This window comes from Podarcis vaucheri (assembly GCF_965113315.1).
Source record: "Podarcis vaucheri genome assembly, chromosome: 7".
Taxonomy (NCBI): Eukaryota; Metazoa; Chordata; class Lepidosauria; order Squamata; family Lacertidae; genus Podarcis; species Podarcis vaucheri.
The window spans coordinates 5,033,875-5,048,371 of NC_138765.1; the positions used below are offsets into that span (position 1 = coordinate 5,033,875).

General features: G+C 48.8%; 2 protein-coding genes across 5 annotated transcripts in view; both read left to right on the forward strand.

The window, feature by feature from the left end:
• Positions 1-14,497, forward strand: part of PPP1R13L (protein phosphatase 1 regulatory subunit 13 like) — a 226,349-nt gene that overhangs the window by 56,364 nt on the left and 155,488 nt on the right. For 2 of the 4 annotated variants that reach the window (XR_014221717.1, XR_014221718.1), the window contains exons 12-13: positions 23-222; positions 1,284-1,904. Coding sequence is in view for 2 of the 4 variants with exons in the window: in XM_082231021.1 (XP_082087147.1) it covers positions 23-222; positions 1,284-1,322 (239 nt within the window). In the remaining 2 variants the exon portion in view is untranslated. Of the gene's footprint in view, positions 1-22; positions 223-1,283; positions 5,290-14,497 lie in introns of those variants that run through there. The other 2 variants (XM_082231021.1, XM_082231020.1) reach the window with 1 other exon arrangement.
• ERCC2 (ERCC excision repair 2, TFIIH core complex helicase subunit) overlaps positions 12,436-14,497 on the forward strand; it is a 43,072-nt gene continuing 41,010 nt past the window's right edge. Inside the window, exons 1-2 of the mRNA XM_082231060.1 lie at positions 12,436-12,591; positions 13,915-14,014. Coding sequence (XP_082087186.1) covers positions 12,587-12,591; positions 13,915-14,014 — 105 coding nt within the window. The 5' untranslated portion in view covers positions 12,436-12,586. The remainder of the gene's footprint in view (positions 12,592-13,914; positions 14,015-14,497) is intronic.

Below are 14,497 nucleotides of genomic sequence, written 5' to 3' on the forward strand. Positions count from 1 at the left end.
ATTGCATGTTGATCCATTGCAGATGTTGAGCAGAACATGGGACTGATGAACAACGGGGTGGTCTACGCCTTGTGGGATTATAGCGCCGAGTTCAGCGATGAGCTGTCCTTCCATGAGGGCGAGCCTGTCACCGTCTTGCGCCACGACAACCCCGACGAAACAGACTGGTGGTGGGCATCTCTCTACGGCCAGGAGGGCTATGTGCCCAAGAACTACTTTGGGGTGAGTGTTCAAAACATGCACAAGGATGGGATGGGAGGTTTGCAGGCTACGAAGGACTCGTTCACAAATATATTGACAGCTGCACGAATTATTACAGCTAGGAAGTGGAAGGGGCAAGCAGAATATAAAATGGAAGAATGGAATAAAGAGGTGTGGGATTTAGCTGTTAATGATAAATTAACATGTGCCATCAAGGTAAGACGGGGAATATGCAGGAGAAATGATTTTGAGGAGATATGCAGGGTGTTCGTAGAATTTGTACTGCTAAAACAGAAAGGGGTCAAACCATCGCAAGACGCATTGAAATTCTGGGAGGTTGGAAAGTTACAGTAGTTATCCTTATTTATTTAGGATTATTACTTTGTCAAAATTAAAAAATAATTTTGAAAAGACACACACACACGTGTGAGGGCCCTTTGTTTATGCTGAATAATAATAATAACAACAATAATAATTAATAAATAAATAAATTTCCCCAGCCACTCTGGGCGGCTCCCAACCAAATATTAGAAACATGATAAAACATCAAACATTAAAAACATCCCTAAACAGGGCTGCCTTCAGATGTCTTCTAAACGTCATATAGTTGTTTATTTCCTTGACATCTGATGGGAGGACATTCCACAGGGTGGGTGCCACCACCGAGAAGGCCCTCTGCCTGGTTCCCTGTAACCTCACTTCTCGCAGTGAGGGAACCGCCAGAAGGCCCTCGGAGCTGGACCTCAGAACGATGGGGGTGGAGACGCTCCTTCAGGTCTACTGGGACTTTGAGGCCATTTAGGGCTTGAAAGTTCAGCACCAACACTTTGAATTGTGCTCGGAAACATCCTGGGAGCCAATGCAGATCTCTCAGGACCGGTGTTATGGGGTCTTGGCGGCCGCCCCCAGTCACCAGTTTAGCTGCTGCGTAAAAGCACCTGGAGGAGCCGCTGCTTACGTTGTTCACCAGCTCTGAGCTTCCTGCGGCCGCCAGGATCCAGCCTGGCCTGCTGGTTTCTCCTCCTTGCTGGGCTTGCTCCGTTCCAAAATACGCAACCCACCTGTGCTTCTCTCCTCCGCAGCTCTTCCCCAGGGTGAGGCCGCAGCAGAGGAAGGCGTGACGTTTCGGAGGGAGGAACCCCGTCGCTGCCATCCCAGGAGGAACCTGAGGAATGTGCCTGGGCAGGATCCCGAAGAACAGCTTCGCAGTGCAGATGAATTGCCTTGCCTGCCTGAGGAGGGCGGCCGTCTGGCATCCTCAGACGCGCGATAATGGTGGAGGGAAGGGAGAGACATGAGAAGATGGGCGAATCCTTGGCTCTCTCGCTGTGTGTGTGTGTGTGTGTGTGTCTGGAAAAGCTTGCCTAAAAGATCTGCCTTCCTCTCCTCCTGCTTCTGTTAAGGACCTGCCATAACGCTAGGAAGGGTGATAGTATTTCATAGCTGTCAACCTTCCCTTTTTTGGCAGGAAATTCCCTTATTCCAGTGCCGCTTCCCGCTGCTATCCCGGATTGTTAGATATCCCGTAGACTGTCCCTGGGACAGGTGAGGCTGCTGATCCCTTATTTTCAGATCTGAAAGTTGACAGCTATGGTATTTTTATTTTTTTGTTTTGCATAGAATTGTAGTGCTGTAAGGGAGTCCCTGGGACGCGGGTGACACTGTGGGTTAAACCACAGAGCCTAGGACTTGCCGATCAGAAGGTCGGCGGTTTGAATCCCCGCGATGGGGTGAGCTCCTGTTGCTCGGTCCCTGCTCCTGCCAACCTAGCAGTTTGAAAGCACATCTAAGTGCAAGTAGATAAATAGGTACCACTCCGGCGGGAAGGTAAAGGGCGTTTCCGTGCACTGCTCTGGTTCGCCAGAAGCGGCTTAGTCATGCTGGCCACATGACCCGGAAGCTCTACGCCAGCTCCCTCCGCCAATAAAGCGAGATGAGCGCCACAACCCCAGAGTCGTTCGCGACTGGACCTAATGGTCTTGGGTCCCTTTACCTTTAAGGGAGTCCCTGAGAGGCATCTAGCCGAACCCCCTCAGCTGAGGAATCCTTGGCGGATGGGAATCCCAATCTCCAAGGAAGGAAAGCCCCCACCACTTAGGATTCTAGCTCCAGCGGCTGGAAGGTTTTTGCCCCTTTCATCCAAACGAAAATTCAGATGCTGGGGTGCCTAATTGATTTGCCCAAGGGGTACATAGCACACATCTGGGGGAATTCTTCCCATAAATTCAACCACTGCTGGAGCAGCCTTGCCTCTCAAAGAGATTGCCCCCATCCCTCCCTCCCAGCTCCTACCCTGAGCACATTCAGAGGTGCCTGACCCTCTCTCCATCCCCCTGGCTTCCTTGCCTCTCTGGACACGTCCACCACCAGCTGACCTCTCCGCTCCCAGCTCCGGCCACATCGCCAATGGCTTCCTTTGGGCCTTGGCGTGAGAACTTGAGCAACGACAACTGCTTCTCCCTCTCATTTCTACGATCGTTGCTCAGCTGCGGTTCTCCCTCCACGAATCTCCGGCTCCCTGTCCCAGCGTTGAAACTGGAGACATGATAGAAGAGGTCCTCGCTTCCCCGGGACTCGCAGTTTCAACGGGATCCTTGAGGAGAGCTCCCTCTCTGCCCAGGAGGAGGGCTCCGCAGGACAGGACCGTGGCCTGGGCAAAATCCGCTGCTTCCTGCCTCTTTTCTGCTCTTTAGGCTTTTGCACAAACGGGAGCCACGAGGGAGTTTGTGCCTTAGCGAGTTAGCCTCACCAAGAGGATGTTGCCTTCTACACAGCTCCATCTAGCCCAGTGTGGCCTGCACTGACTGGGCAGAGAGACACCTTCTCTGCTGCTAGCTCCCTGATCTTCCTTGCTGGAAAGGCCCCGGTTTGAACCCAAGACGTAATTCATGTCCAGCATGGTCTCTGCTCCAGAGCTAGGCTGCCTCCCTTCAGACTGCAGAGGAAATCCTGGCTCAATTGCAGAAGCTCTGTTTTGCTCTGCCTTTTCCCACTCCTAAAGCCTTCCCATCACACCTGACATTCACCCTCCTTGGGCAAGGTGCCCCACATCCTCCCTACCTTATTTTGTGGGCTGTTATTCTGCTAAGGAGGGACGCGGGTGGCGTTGTGGTCTAAACCACTGAGCCTTGGGTTTGCCGATCGGAAGGTTGGCGGTTAGAATCCCTGTGACAGGGTGAGCTCCCGTTGCTCAGTCCCTGCTCCTGCCAACCTAGCAGTTCGAAAGCACGTCAAAGTGCAAGTAGATAAATAGGTACCGCTCTGGAGGGAAGGTAAATGGCGTTTCCGTGCACTGCTCTGGTTTGCCAGAAGCTGCTTAGTCCTGCTGGCCACATGACCCGGAAGCTGTACGCCAGCTCCCTCGGCCAATAAAGTGAGATGAGAGCCGCAACCCTAGAGTCAGTCACGACTGGACCTAATGGTCAGGGGTCCCTTTACCTTTACTTATTCCGCTAAGGCCGGCCAGCCGCCATAAGAGAGACAAGCCCCTCCACCTCTAGCCAAGCAGATCACTCAAACCGCAGCCAGGGGTGGCATTTTAAAGCGAATGAAAAGGATGGGGTACTTGGTGATGGTGGGTTAACAGATATAAAGCCAGTGTTCTGTATCTCCTGAATATTATAGGCTTGGAAGGTGGCACCCCCAGTCCAGATACAGGCTCCTCCATGCAACTCCTGCAAAAAGATTCCTCTATTTGCCGGAAGGATTGCAGGGGGAGAATTTTAGGTTTGTGCTTCTATCAAGGACACTGGCTGGAAAAACACAGAGCTAACTATTAAAAAGGAACACGGGTGGCGCTGTGGATTAAACCACAGAGCCTAGGACTTGCCGATCAGAAGGTCGGCGGTTCGAATCCCCACGATGGGGTGAGCTCCCATTGCTCGGTCCCTGCTCCTGCCAACCTAGCAGTTCGAAAGCACATCAAAGTACAAGTAGATAAGTAGGTACCACTCCGGCAGGAAGGTAAACGGCCTTTCCGTGAGCTGCTCTGGTTTGCCAGAAGCGGCTTAGTCATGCTGGTCACATGACCCGGAAGCTGTACGCCAGCTCCCTCGGCCAGTAAAGCGAGATTAGAGCTGCAACCCCAGAGTCAGCCACGACTGGACCTAATGGTCATGGGTCCCTTTACCTTTAACTTTTAAAAATTGGACTGCTACAACACAGACTCCTCGTAATCCTTCTTTCAGGATGCCTCCGTTTAATATTTTGTGAATATATTCTTTCGATTCTTGGAGAATAGCTAACCCTGATCTCAGGGGTTCTCCACGCATGTCTGCTAGAAATAAAAGTCATGCCAGGCCACACAATTAAATATTTCCAAGGGATCGGCCTCGCTTGGAGATGACTCTGATGGGGTTCTCTGATCTTGCCCCTGTCAAGACACTTTTTCAACATGACCCACGGGAAATTGGGTAACAGAAAGAAAGAAAAACCACAAAGGGAAAAACTCCTCAAGGAGATTCCATGCCTTTTTCATTAAATGGGACGGCAAACCCTAGCAATAATCTGTTACACGTTTGAAGCTTTTTTCCGTGGAAACTGTATTAGTCAAAAATGTGGCATTAAAAAGGAGAAAAGTAACATTAATGCTCAAATTACTACAAGGAATACTACTACGGGAGCTTGAAACAAAACAGATATGCACACAAAGGAAAAGAGTTTACTGTAAGCCTTGGGAAAAAAGGGAGAATTGGGATCATTCAAAATATCCCAGATACTAAACTCTCTTATCTAGGAACTGGATCACATAAATTTGGAACTTAATACTTAGGAACAAGTATTACCACTTTGCTACGAGAACCTCAAACGGGGAAAAGGCACTCCTTTTAATGCAACGTGGTTATTCACTATGCACAATCGATCGAGCATCGATTCTGCCCTCCAAAAATGCACAGGGACCCTGTGGAATGACACTCGCTTCCTGTTTCTGCACCTGTAGCGTGTAATGGATATTGTATTAGGCATAAAACTGGAGCCACACTTTATGGCGAGGGGAATTACGGTACTTTTCTGTTGATGATGTATTTGTAATTGCTTATATCGAAAAAGTATGTTTTAAAAAATAATAATAAATGTGGACTAACTGGATCATCGATGTGTTGCTTCCATTTATCGGTCAAGTGCCTCTGCTGAACTGTGGAGGTATTGGGGTATGGAGGAGGGTGGATTTCGTGCGCACACCCCAGCATAGCTGTCAACTTACAGATTTGAAAATAAGGGACCAGCAGCCTCGAAAATAAGGGATCAGCAGCCAAAATAAGGGATTTTAGTCAACCAGCAGCCCAACGAAGCCTCAAGCGGTGGTTCCCACAGTGCAGCAACCCGGCAAAGGGGCTGCAGCAAGGAAAACTACCGTCACCTCTCCGCTGGGAAGCGCTGAGCAAAAGCGAGTCCCCAGGCAACGCGGCCGATTTGATCGGCACAAGGCATGCAAGCTCCACCCCCAGTCGTTCTTAGACTCCTTATTGGGTGAGCAACGCAGCCAAGCAACACAGTTGGAGCCTCCCTCCTCCCTGGCCGGCAGGGAAGGAGGGAGAGGAGCTGTTTCCTTTGAAACCCGGGAAATTTAAGGGACATCATCAATAAGGGACAGCAGCGGGACATGGCGCTGGGATAAGGGAGTTTCCCGCCAATAAGGGACAGTTGACAGCTATGCACCCCAACTAATTTACTGTTCTCTTTTGGCCCTAACGGAAGCTGCCTTTAACAGATTCAGGTTAGACAGAAACATGCACAGTTAGTTCCCCTTGTTCCTACCCTAATTTATACCATCAGCTATGAATAAGTGCTTGACCTGCAATTCGCCTTGAAATACAGCATGATTTCTGTTATAAGAATTTTAAAGTCATATATAAAAAAATTAAATGTTCATAACTGTATATATAAACCGCATGTCTGAAACCCCACAGAAAAGGTCCTGAACAAATTGACCTCAAATACAGTGGTGCCCCGCAAGACGAATGCCTCGCAAGACGGAAAACTCGCTAGACGAAAGAGTTTTCCGTTTTGGAGGTGCTTCGCAAAACGAATCTCCTATGGGCTTGCTTCGCAAGACGACAATGTCTTGCCAGTTCCTGCTGGTTCCCCCCCTTTTCTAAGCCGCTAAGCAGTTTATCAGCCGATCCGATCAGCAGATAAGCCGCTAATAGCGCTAATCCGCTAATCCTTCAATGGGCTTGCTTCGCAAGACGAAACAACCGCTAGACGAAGAGAATCACAGAACGGATTCTTTTCGTCTTGCGAGGCACCACTGTATTACTCTGCGCGGTCAATGTGGGAAACCTCCCCAAGGTCTCTTTCCTCACAAACCTGCCCTCACAAATCCTGTCTTAAGGACACATTCAATATATAAAATAAAAAAATTCCTTCCAGTAGCACCTTAGAGACCAACTAAGTTTGTTATTGGTATGAACTTTTGCGTGCATGCACACTTCTTCAGATACAAGATATGAACAGGGTGTGAGCCTGTGACCTGTGACCTAGATTCAGGAATTATAGATTCAGTTATAACAACAAAAGAGTGGTCAAAACCTAGATAATGCAATCTGGTAACTTGCCAGACAGGAGATGCACAACGCACTCAAATTTCTGTTGTAGACCACCTTTTCTGTGGTGTAGGTATGATGTATCTAGAGGGTGGTCTTGGGCCACACCCCTTCTGTGATGTATGTATGATGTTTCTGGGGGTGGTCCTGGACTCCAGGGTGGGCAATTTAAAATGTCTATATAAGGGCTTGCACGCATGGCTCTGGGTCCTCATCTCTCTTGCATTTGGGGAGCACCCTATTGCAACAGTTAATAAATAACAGGCTTACTAGCTGCCTTGCTTCTCAATATTCTCTGGTTGGCCTCTGTTATTTTCTCCTACCGATAGAGAACCTAAAAAGAGGACTCTATATGGGCTCTTGGGTACCCCATAAGGGGAAAAGGGCAGGGTTTTTTTCCTTATATCATTTCCATCTCCTGAAACACTTCTTGCTCACTCGTTTTCGAACCCGTCAAATGTGGACTTATTTTCTTTCCACTTAGTAGCTTCTCTTCAAGAAAGCTTAACTGAACCATTTAACTATTCCGGTCTCTCCCTATGCTCCCGATAACCAGCAATGCGTCTGCAGCTCTTTGGGCCAGTTGAAATTCCTGCGCGCTTTTCAAAGGATAGCCCCAAGCACAGCACATTGCAGTAGTCCAAATGGGATGACTAAGGCGTGCGCCACTGGGGCCAGACCAGAAACCCACAGCTCTACTGAGGATTGCAAAGGGCTGTTGCTGCTGGAGGTGCTCATTCCGAGAGTCTGTGGTTGGGAAACCTTTTTATCCTTTACCCCTCCCTTCCCAGGCCTTTCCTTCTTTAGTTCCCTGAGTCTAGTTGGAGCTTGCAAGCCCCCACGGGCTACAGGTTTGCCAAACCGGTTCTTCGCAATTTCGCAAAGCACCACATCCACGGATGGGTCTGTAGAAATTAAAGGTGTGGGGGCCTTGGGGGGGGGACACTGGGGAAATGGTGGGGGACCTGTTCACCCCCAGTTCCATATTTATTATTGTATTTTTATTTATACCCCACTTGCTGTCCTCAGGCCCTGCTTTGGGGCCTTATTGCCATTCTCCATGTTATAAGAATTTAAGTTCTCAAATATATAAATTAAATGTTCATAAATTTACAAGGCAAGCAGGTACATAAGTATATAAACCACGTGTCTGAAATAGTATAGGACAGGGGTCTGCAACCCGCGGCTCCAGAGCCACGGCAAAGGTGTAAAAGAGCCACATGCGGCTCCGGGGCGGATACTAGCGAGGGGAGAAGGTGCATTGTGCGCCCCGACACTCCCCACTGTGGCTGGCGCTATACTGGCTGTGACGTCACATGGGGGCTGTGCGTGCGTTAGTCACGCACCGTCCCGACGTCACCTTCCCGTCCGCCCGCCCGCTACATTGTAAGGGCCATGTACGCTGGTCACTGCATTGAAAGGGGGCATGTACGCTGGTCACTGCATTGAAAGGGGGCATGTACGCTGGTCACTGCATTGAAAGGGGGCATGTACGCTGGCCACTGTTTTGAAGGGGAGTGAAGAACACACACACACAAAAAGGTAACTTGTTAATTTAACGTTTATTTCTATGAGGAGGAGTAATTCTGAGGGGTCAAACAAAGAAATAATAAAAAAGTGACAAAAAAATTATTTTTATAATGACGAGTTTTGCGGCTCCCAGTTTTTTTTTCCTTCAGAAACGGGTCCAAGTGACTCTTTTTGTCTTAAAGGTTGCAGACCCCTGGTATAGAAGAACTGTTGAATAGTGGGTAGACATGGCAGACGACACAGCGATTTCTCCAAAGCAGCTCTTTATTTTGTAAGCTGGAACAGAACTGAACAGCAAACAGCTCAGCCGGCCTGCTTTTATAGGCAGCCGGCTGTCAACATTGTAGCAACAACAACCCAGGGTTTCCTGCCTAAAATAACTAATGTGGACCTGAGTGAAAACTATCTACACTATCCCCCTGCTGGCCCAGGGTGAGAACTTCAGTACATAACAAGAACAATCTTGAAGCCATTTTGACCCTCCCAAATAGATCTCAAATATTTCTCTGTAAGGAGGAAGGAAATGGTAAAGCCTCCCCGTTGTCTCTTTGCTCACAAATCCTGTCTTAAGGGCGTATCTGTGTATGAATAGGGTGAGCCTGTGACCTGGATTCAGGAACTGAGTACCGTGGTACCTCGGGTTACAAACTTAATTCTTTCTGGAGGTCGAGTTTGTAACCTGAAGTGTTTGTAACCCAAAGCATTTGTAACCCGAGGTACCACTGTATTTACCATCACAAAAGAATGGCCAGGATGCCCAGGTAAAAGCAGTCATTGACCATTATCAGGTATCCTGGCAGGTAAGATTTCTGCTGTAGACCACCCCTGTGATGTATTTCTGTGGTAGACCGCTCCTTCTGTGATGTATGTATGATGTGTTACGGAAATTACCAGGGGGGGCACATCTTTAAAGTTAAATATTACAAATATTATACCTGATTGTATCCTTTCAACTTGACAGCTCAGGGAAGTTACCTAGCTTTAAAAATAATATAAAATCATCTCCTTTCCCAGTTTCCTCCATTCCAAAGCTATTTTCCCCTTGAAAAGGGACTCCAGGAAGTTCCCAGAGGTGACAATTGCTGGGCTCATTGTTAGCCAAAGGAAGCCAAATCTCATCACCTGACTTGCCTCAGGCTCCAGACATGCAAAGGAACTTCTATTGTACTTTTGGGTGGTGGGTACTTAAGACATATTTGTCTATGCTAATATTACACCTTACTCTTGCCCTGCCATGTCTGCTTATGCCAATCTTGTACCAAGGACTTGTCTGGACATGTTTGCCAAGGTTAACCCCTCCCCTTTTGTGACATGTCAGTGATGTAGCAATGATGCTGTACGAACTGTATTCTGGGATATGGTGGGAAAGTTTTAAAAGTCTTTGTCACCCCATCCTCGGGGTTCAAATTTGCTCTTTGAACCTATTGCGCAATAAACTTTGGTCTACAGCTATTTGCTCCAGTTGGCTGGACTCCTTCCTTTATTCCGCAGGGACCCACGGGCTCTGCCCGACCAGCTGGGGGACTGAGCAGCCTCACACCTAGATTTTTCCCTAACAATGTATTTTGGGGTTTGGCCTTGAGCCACAGGCTCAAAGTCTATTTTAAAGACTTTAAAAGTCTATTTAAGAGCTTGCACACCACTGTTCAGGGTTCCTCCTCCCTCCTGCATGTGGTGAGTGAACACCCTGTTGCAACAGTTTATTAAAGATCAGGCTTACTAGCTGCTTTGCTACTCTGGTTGGCCTCTGTTATTTTCTCCTACCGATAGGGAACCCACTTAAGGACTCTATACGTTCTGCGGATGCCTGATGATCGTCTTCCAAAGCAACTACTCTATTCCGAACTTAAAAATGGAAAGCGTAATGCTGGTGGTCAACAAAAGAGGTTTAAAGACTGTCTCAAGGCAAATCTTAAAAAATGTAGTACAGTCGTAAAGGTAAAGGTACCCCTGCCCGTACGGGCCAGTCTTGACAGACTCTGGGGTTGTGCGCCCATCTCACTCAAGAGGCCGGGGGCCAGCGCTGTCCGGAGACACTTCCGGGTCACGTGGCCAGCGTGACGAAGCTGCTCTGGCGAACCGGCACCAGAGCAGCACACGGAAACGCCGTTTACCTTCCTGCTAGTAAGCGGTCCCTATTTATCTACTTGCACCCGGGGGTGCTTTCGAACTGCTAGGTTGGCAGGCGCTGGGAGCGAACGACGGGAGCGCACCCCACCGCGGGGATTCAAAATGCGATTGGCAAGTCCTAGGCGCTGAGGTTTTACCCACAGCGCCACCCGCATCCCTAGTACAGTCATACCTCGGGTTAAATGTGCTTCAGGTTGAGCGCTTTTGGGTTTCGTCACTCACACATGCGTAGATGGTCAAAATGACGTCACGTGCATGCACAGAAGTGGCAAATCGCGACCCGCGCATGTGCAGTCGCGGTTTGCGTTCGCTTCTGGATGCGAATGGGGCTCCGGAACAGATCCCGTTCGTATCCAGAGGTAACACTGTATAAACACTGACAATTGTGAAACACTGGCCTGTGAGCGCTCCAGTTGGAGAACAGCCTTGACCAAAGGTGTCATGGGCTTTGAAGACACTCGAACTCAGGACGCAAGGGAGAAACGTGCTGAGAGGAAGGCATGCTTGGCAAATCCACATCGTAATCAGCTCCTGCCCGGAAACCAATGTCCCCACTGTGGAAGGACGTGTGGATCTGGAATTGGCTTCCACAGTCACTTACGGACTCACTGTTAAGGCCATGTTTATGGAAAACAATCTTACTCGGCTACGAGGGATCACAGAAGAAGAACGGGCTCTTGGATACCCCATAAGGGAAAAGAAGCCGTTTTTTCTTTTAGCCCTGCGTTGCACCCTGCCCAGCCTCAAGGGCTGTTGTGCGAGGATAAAATAGGGAGGAAGAGAAGAGTGACTAGTGGGGTGCCACAGGGTTCTGTCTTGGGCCCGGTCTTATTCAACATCTTTATCAACGACTTGGATGATGGACTCAAGGGCATCCTGATCAAATTTGCAGATGACACCAAACTGGGAGGGGTGGCTAACACCCCAGAGGACAGGATCACACTTCAAAACGACCTCGACAGATTAGAGAACTGGGCAAAAACAAACAAGATGAATTTTAACAGGGAGAAATGTAAAGTATTGCACTTGGGCAAAAAAAATGAGAGGCACAAATACAAGATGGGTGACACCTGGCTTGAGAGCAGTACATGTGAAAAGGATCTAGGAGTCTTGGTTGACCACAAACTTGACATGAGCCAACAGTGTGACGCGGCAGCTAAAAAAGCCAATGCAATTCTGGGCTGCACCAATAGGAGTATAGCATCTAGATCAAGGGAAGTAATAGTGCCACTGTATTCTGCTCTGGTCAGACCTCACCTGGAGTACTGTGTCCAGTTCTGGGCACCACAGTTCAAGAAGGACACTGACAAACTGGAACGTGTCCAGAGGAGGGCAACCAAAATGGTCCAAGGCCTGGAAACGATGCCTTATGAGGAACGGCTAAGGGAGCTGGGCATGTTTAGCCTGGAGAAGAGGAGGTTAAGGGGTGATATGATAGCCATGTTCAAATATATAAAAGGATGTCACATAGAGGAGGGAGAAAGGTTGTTTTCTGCTGCTCCAGAGAAGCGGACACGGAGCAATGGATCCAAACTACAAGAAAGAAGATTCCACCTAAACATTAGGAAGAACTTCCTGACAGTAAGAGCTGTTCGACAGTGGAATTTGCTGCCAAGGAGTGTGGTGGAGTCTCCTACTTTGGAGGTCTTTAAGCAGAGGCTTGACAACCATATGTCAGGAGTGCTCTGATGGTGTTTCCTGCTTGGCAGGGGGTTGGACTCGATGGCCCTTGTGGTCTCTTCCAACTCTATGATTCTATGATTCTAGAACCTTGCAGGAAAGGTGGGACACTATAAATGCCATCCATCCATCCATCCATCAAAGAAGCAAGCAAGCAAGCTTTATCATTCATGGTTTTTAGCATGTGTCCATCCAAGGCCATCCCTATTTCTGGGCTCGACTACTTCAGCCTTCAACAGCTGCGTACGATTAGCTCTCGAGCGGCTTACGATGCCTTTTCACAGCGCAGCCGAACTCCCTTTGGGCTAGGGCTGTAAGTACTCGCTTAAATGTGGGGCAGAGCTTTATTCATCTTAGCCAACCAGAAGCGCGACCCGACGAGTCCTTCTGACCAATAGAGCGCAGCGGCGAAGGCATGCGCAGAAGAAGAAAAAGCTTACCTAGAGTGGAGCGGCGTGAGCAGCTGCGGCGGCCAATGGGATTGGAGGCTGGGAGAGACCATGAAGTGAGTGGGGGGAGCGGAGACCTGGGAAATACCACTAGGGCAACAGGGAGGGGGAGTGTTATTGGGGACAGATATAGACTAAGTGGGCATTATTAAAAAGAGGGGCTATTGTGGGGGGGGGGCGTTGAGTGGGCGGGGGGGGCAAATATTTGGAGGCGTTTGGAATTCATTGCTTGGTTTAAAGGGGAGGCATTTGCTGTGGTCATTGACATGACCAATTCCACTCTGTGGGTGAAATATTTGGGGGGGGACATTTTTTTGGGGGGTGGGGGTGCAAAAGCAACCCTTTTCCACCAGCCAGAGAAAGGTGCACCCCCATATTTTTGCATGCAGCCCCCCCTTCCCCATGCATTAATTCCATAACTCTCTTAAATCAAAATAAAAAAATTCCTTCCAGTAGCACCTTAAAGACCAACTAAGTTAGTTCTTGGTATGAGCTTTCGTGTGCATGCACACTTCTTCAGATACACTGAAACAGAAGTTGCCAGATCCTTCTATATAGTGAGAAGGTGGGGAGGGGTATTTCTCAGAAGGGTGGTGGGAATGGGAGATTGGCAGATAGCTGAGATGAGCCTGTTGACGACTCTTAACGACTGCAATAGGTCTTACAGGAAGAGGCAGGGGGTTTCAGTGTATCTGAAGAAGTGTGCATGCACACGAAAACTCATACCAAGAACTAACTTAGTTGGTCTTTAAGGTGCTACTGGAAGGAATTTTTTTATTTTGACTATGGCAGACCAACACGGCTACCTATCTGTCTCTTAAATCAGAACCAGTGAAGGCGGTGAAGGTCCTGTGAGTGTCTGGAGGCGGTTGGAGGATGGATGGTGGCTAACAGATTAAGGTTGAATTCTGACAAGACAGAAGTACTCTTTTTGGGGGACAGGGCGGGCAGGTGTGGGAGACTCCCTGGTCCTGCATGGGGTAACTGTGCCCCTGAAGGACCAGGTGCGCAGCCTGGGAGTCATTTTGGACTCACAGCTGTCCATGGAGGCGCAGGTCAGTTCTGTGTCCAGGGCAGCTGTCCACCAGCTCCACCTGGTACGCAGATGTAAAGGAAATAAGCAGCTATCTTCTTTTTAAAAGACATCTGAAGGCAGCCCTGTTTAGGGAAGTTTTTAATGTTTAATGCTGTGTTGTTTTTAACACTTGATTGGAAGCCGCCCAGAGTGGCTGGGGAAACTCAGCCAGATGAGCAGGGTATAAATAATAAATTATTATGATTATTATTATAACTCTGCTCAGGATTCTAGGAAAGCCGCTAAATCAGACCACCGGGTCCATCTACCTCAATATTCCCTCTCTCGCTTTCCCTTCCTTCAGGCTGAACATAGATGGACTTCTTGTTTATTTCCCCTATGATTACATCTACCCGGAGCAGTATTCTTACATGCTGGAGCTGAAGAGGACATTGGATGCCAAGGTTTGACCAGAGGCTGGGTTTGTTTGGGGTGCCGGTTTAGGTGGAGGAGGAGGGTGTTGCTGCGCTTGACCTCAGTGCAAATCAGAGCCAGTGTGGTGTAGTGGTTAAGAGCGGTAGTCATGTAATCTGGGGAACCGGGTTCGCGTCTCTGCTCCTCCACCTGCAGCTGCTGGGTGACCTTGGGCCAGTCACACTTCTCTGAAGTCTCTCAGCCCCACTCACCTCACAGAGTGTTTGTTGTGGGGGAGGAAGGGAAAGGAGAATGTTAGCCGCTTTGAGACTCCTTAAAGGGAGTGAAAGGCGGGATATCAAATCCAAACTCTTCTTCTTCTTCTTCTTGTTTCAAGAGGTGAGGTGGAATAATGGGATGCACCAGCAAAAGATAGTTGATGCTGTTCTAGGTTTCATCAACAGACATCTAGACCATGGGTAGGCAAACTAAGGCCCGGGGGCCGGATCCGGCCCAATCACCTTCTATCCGGC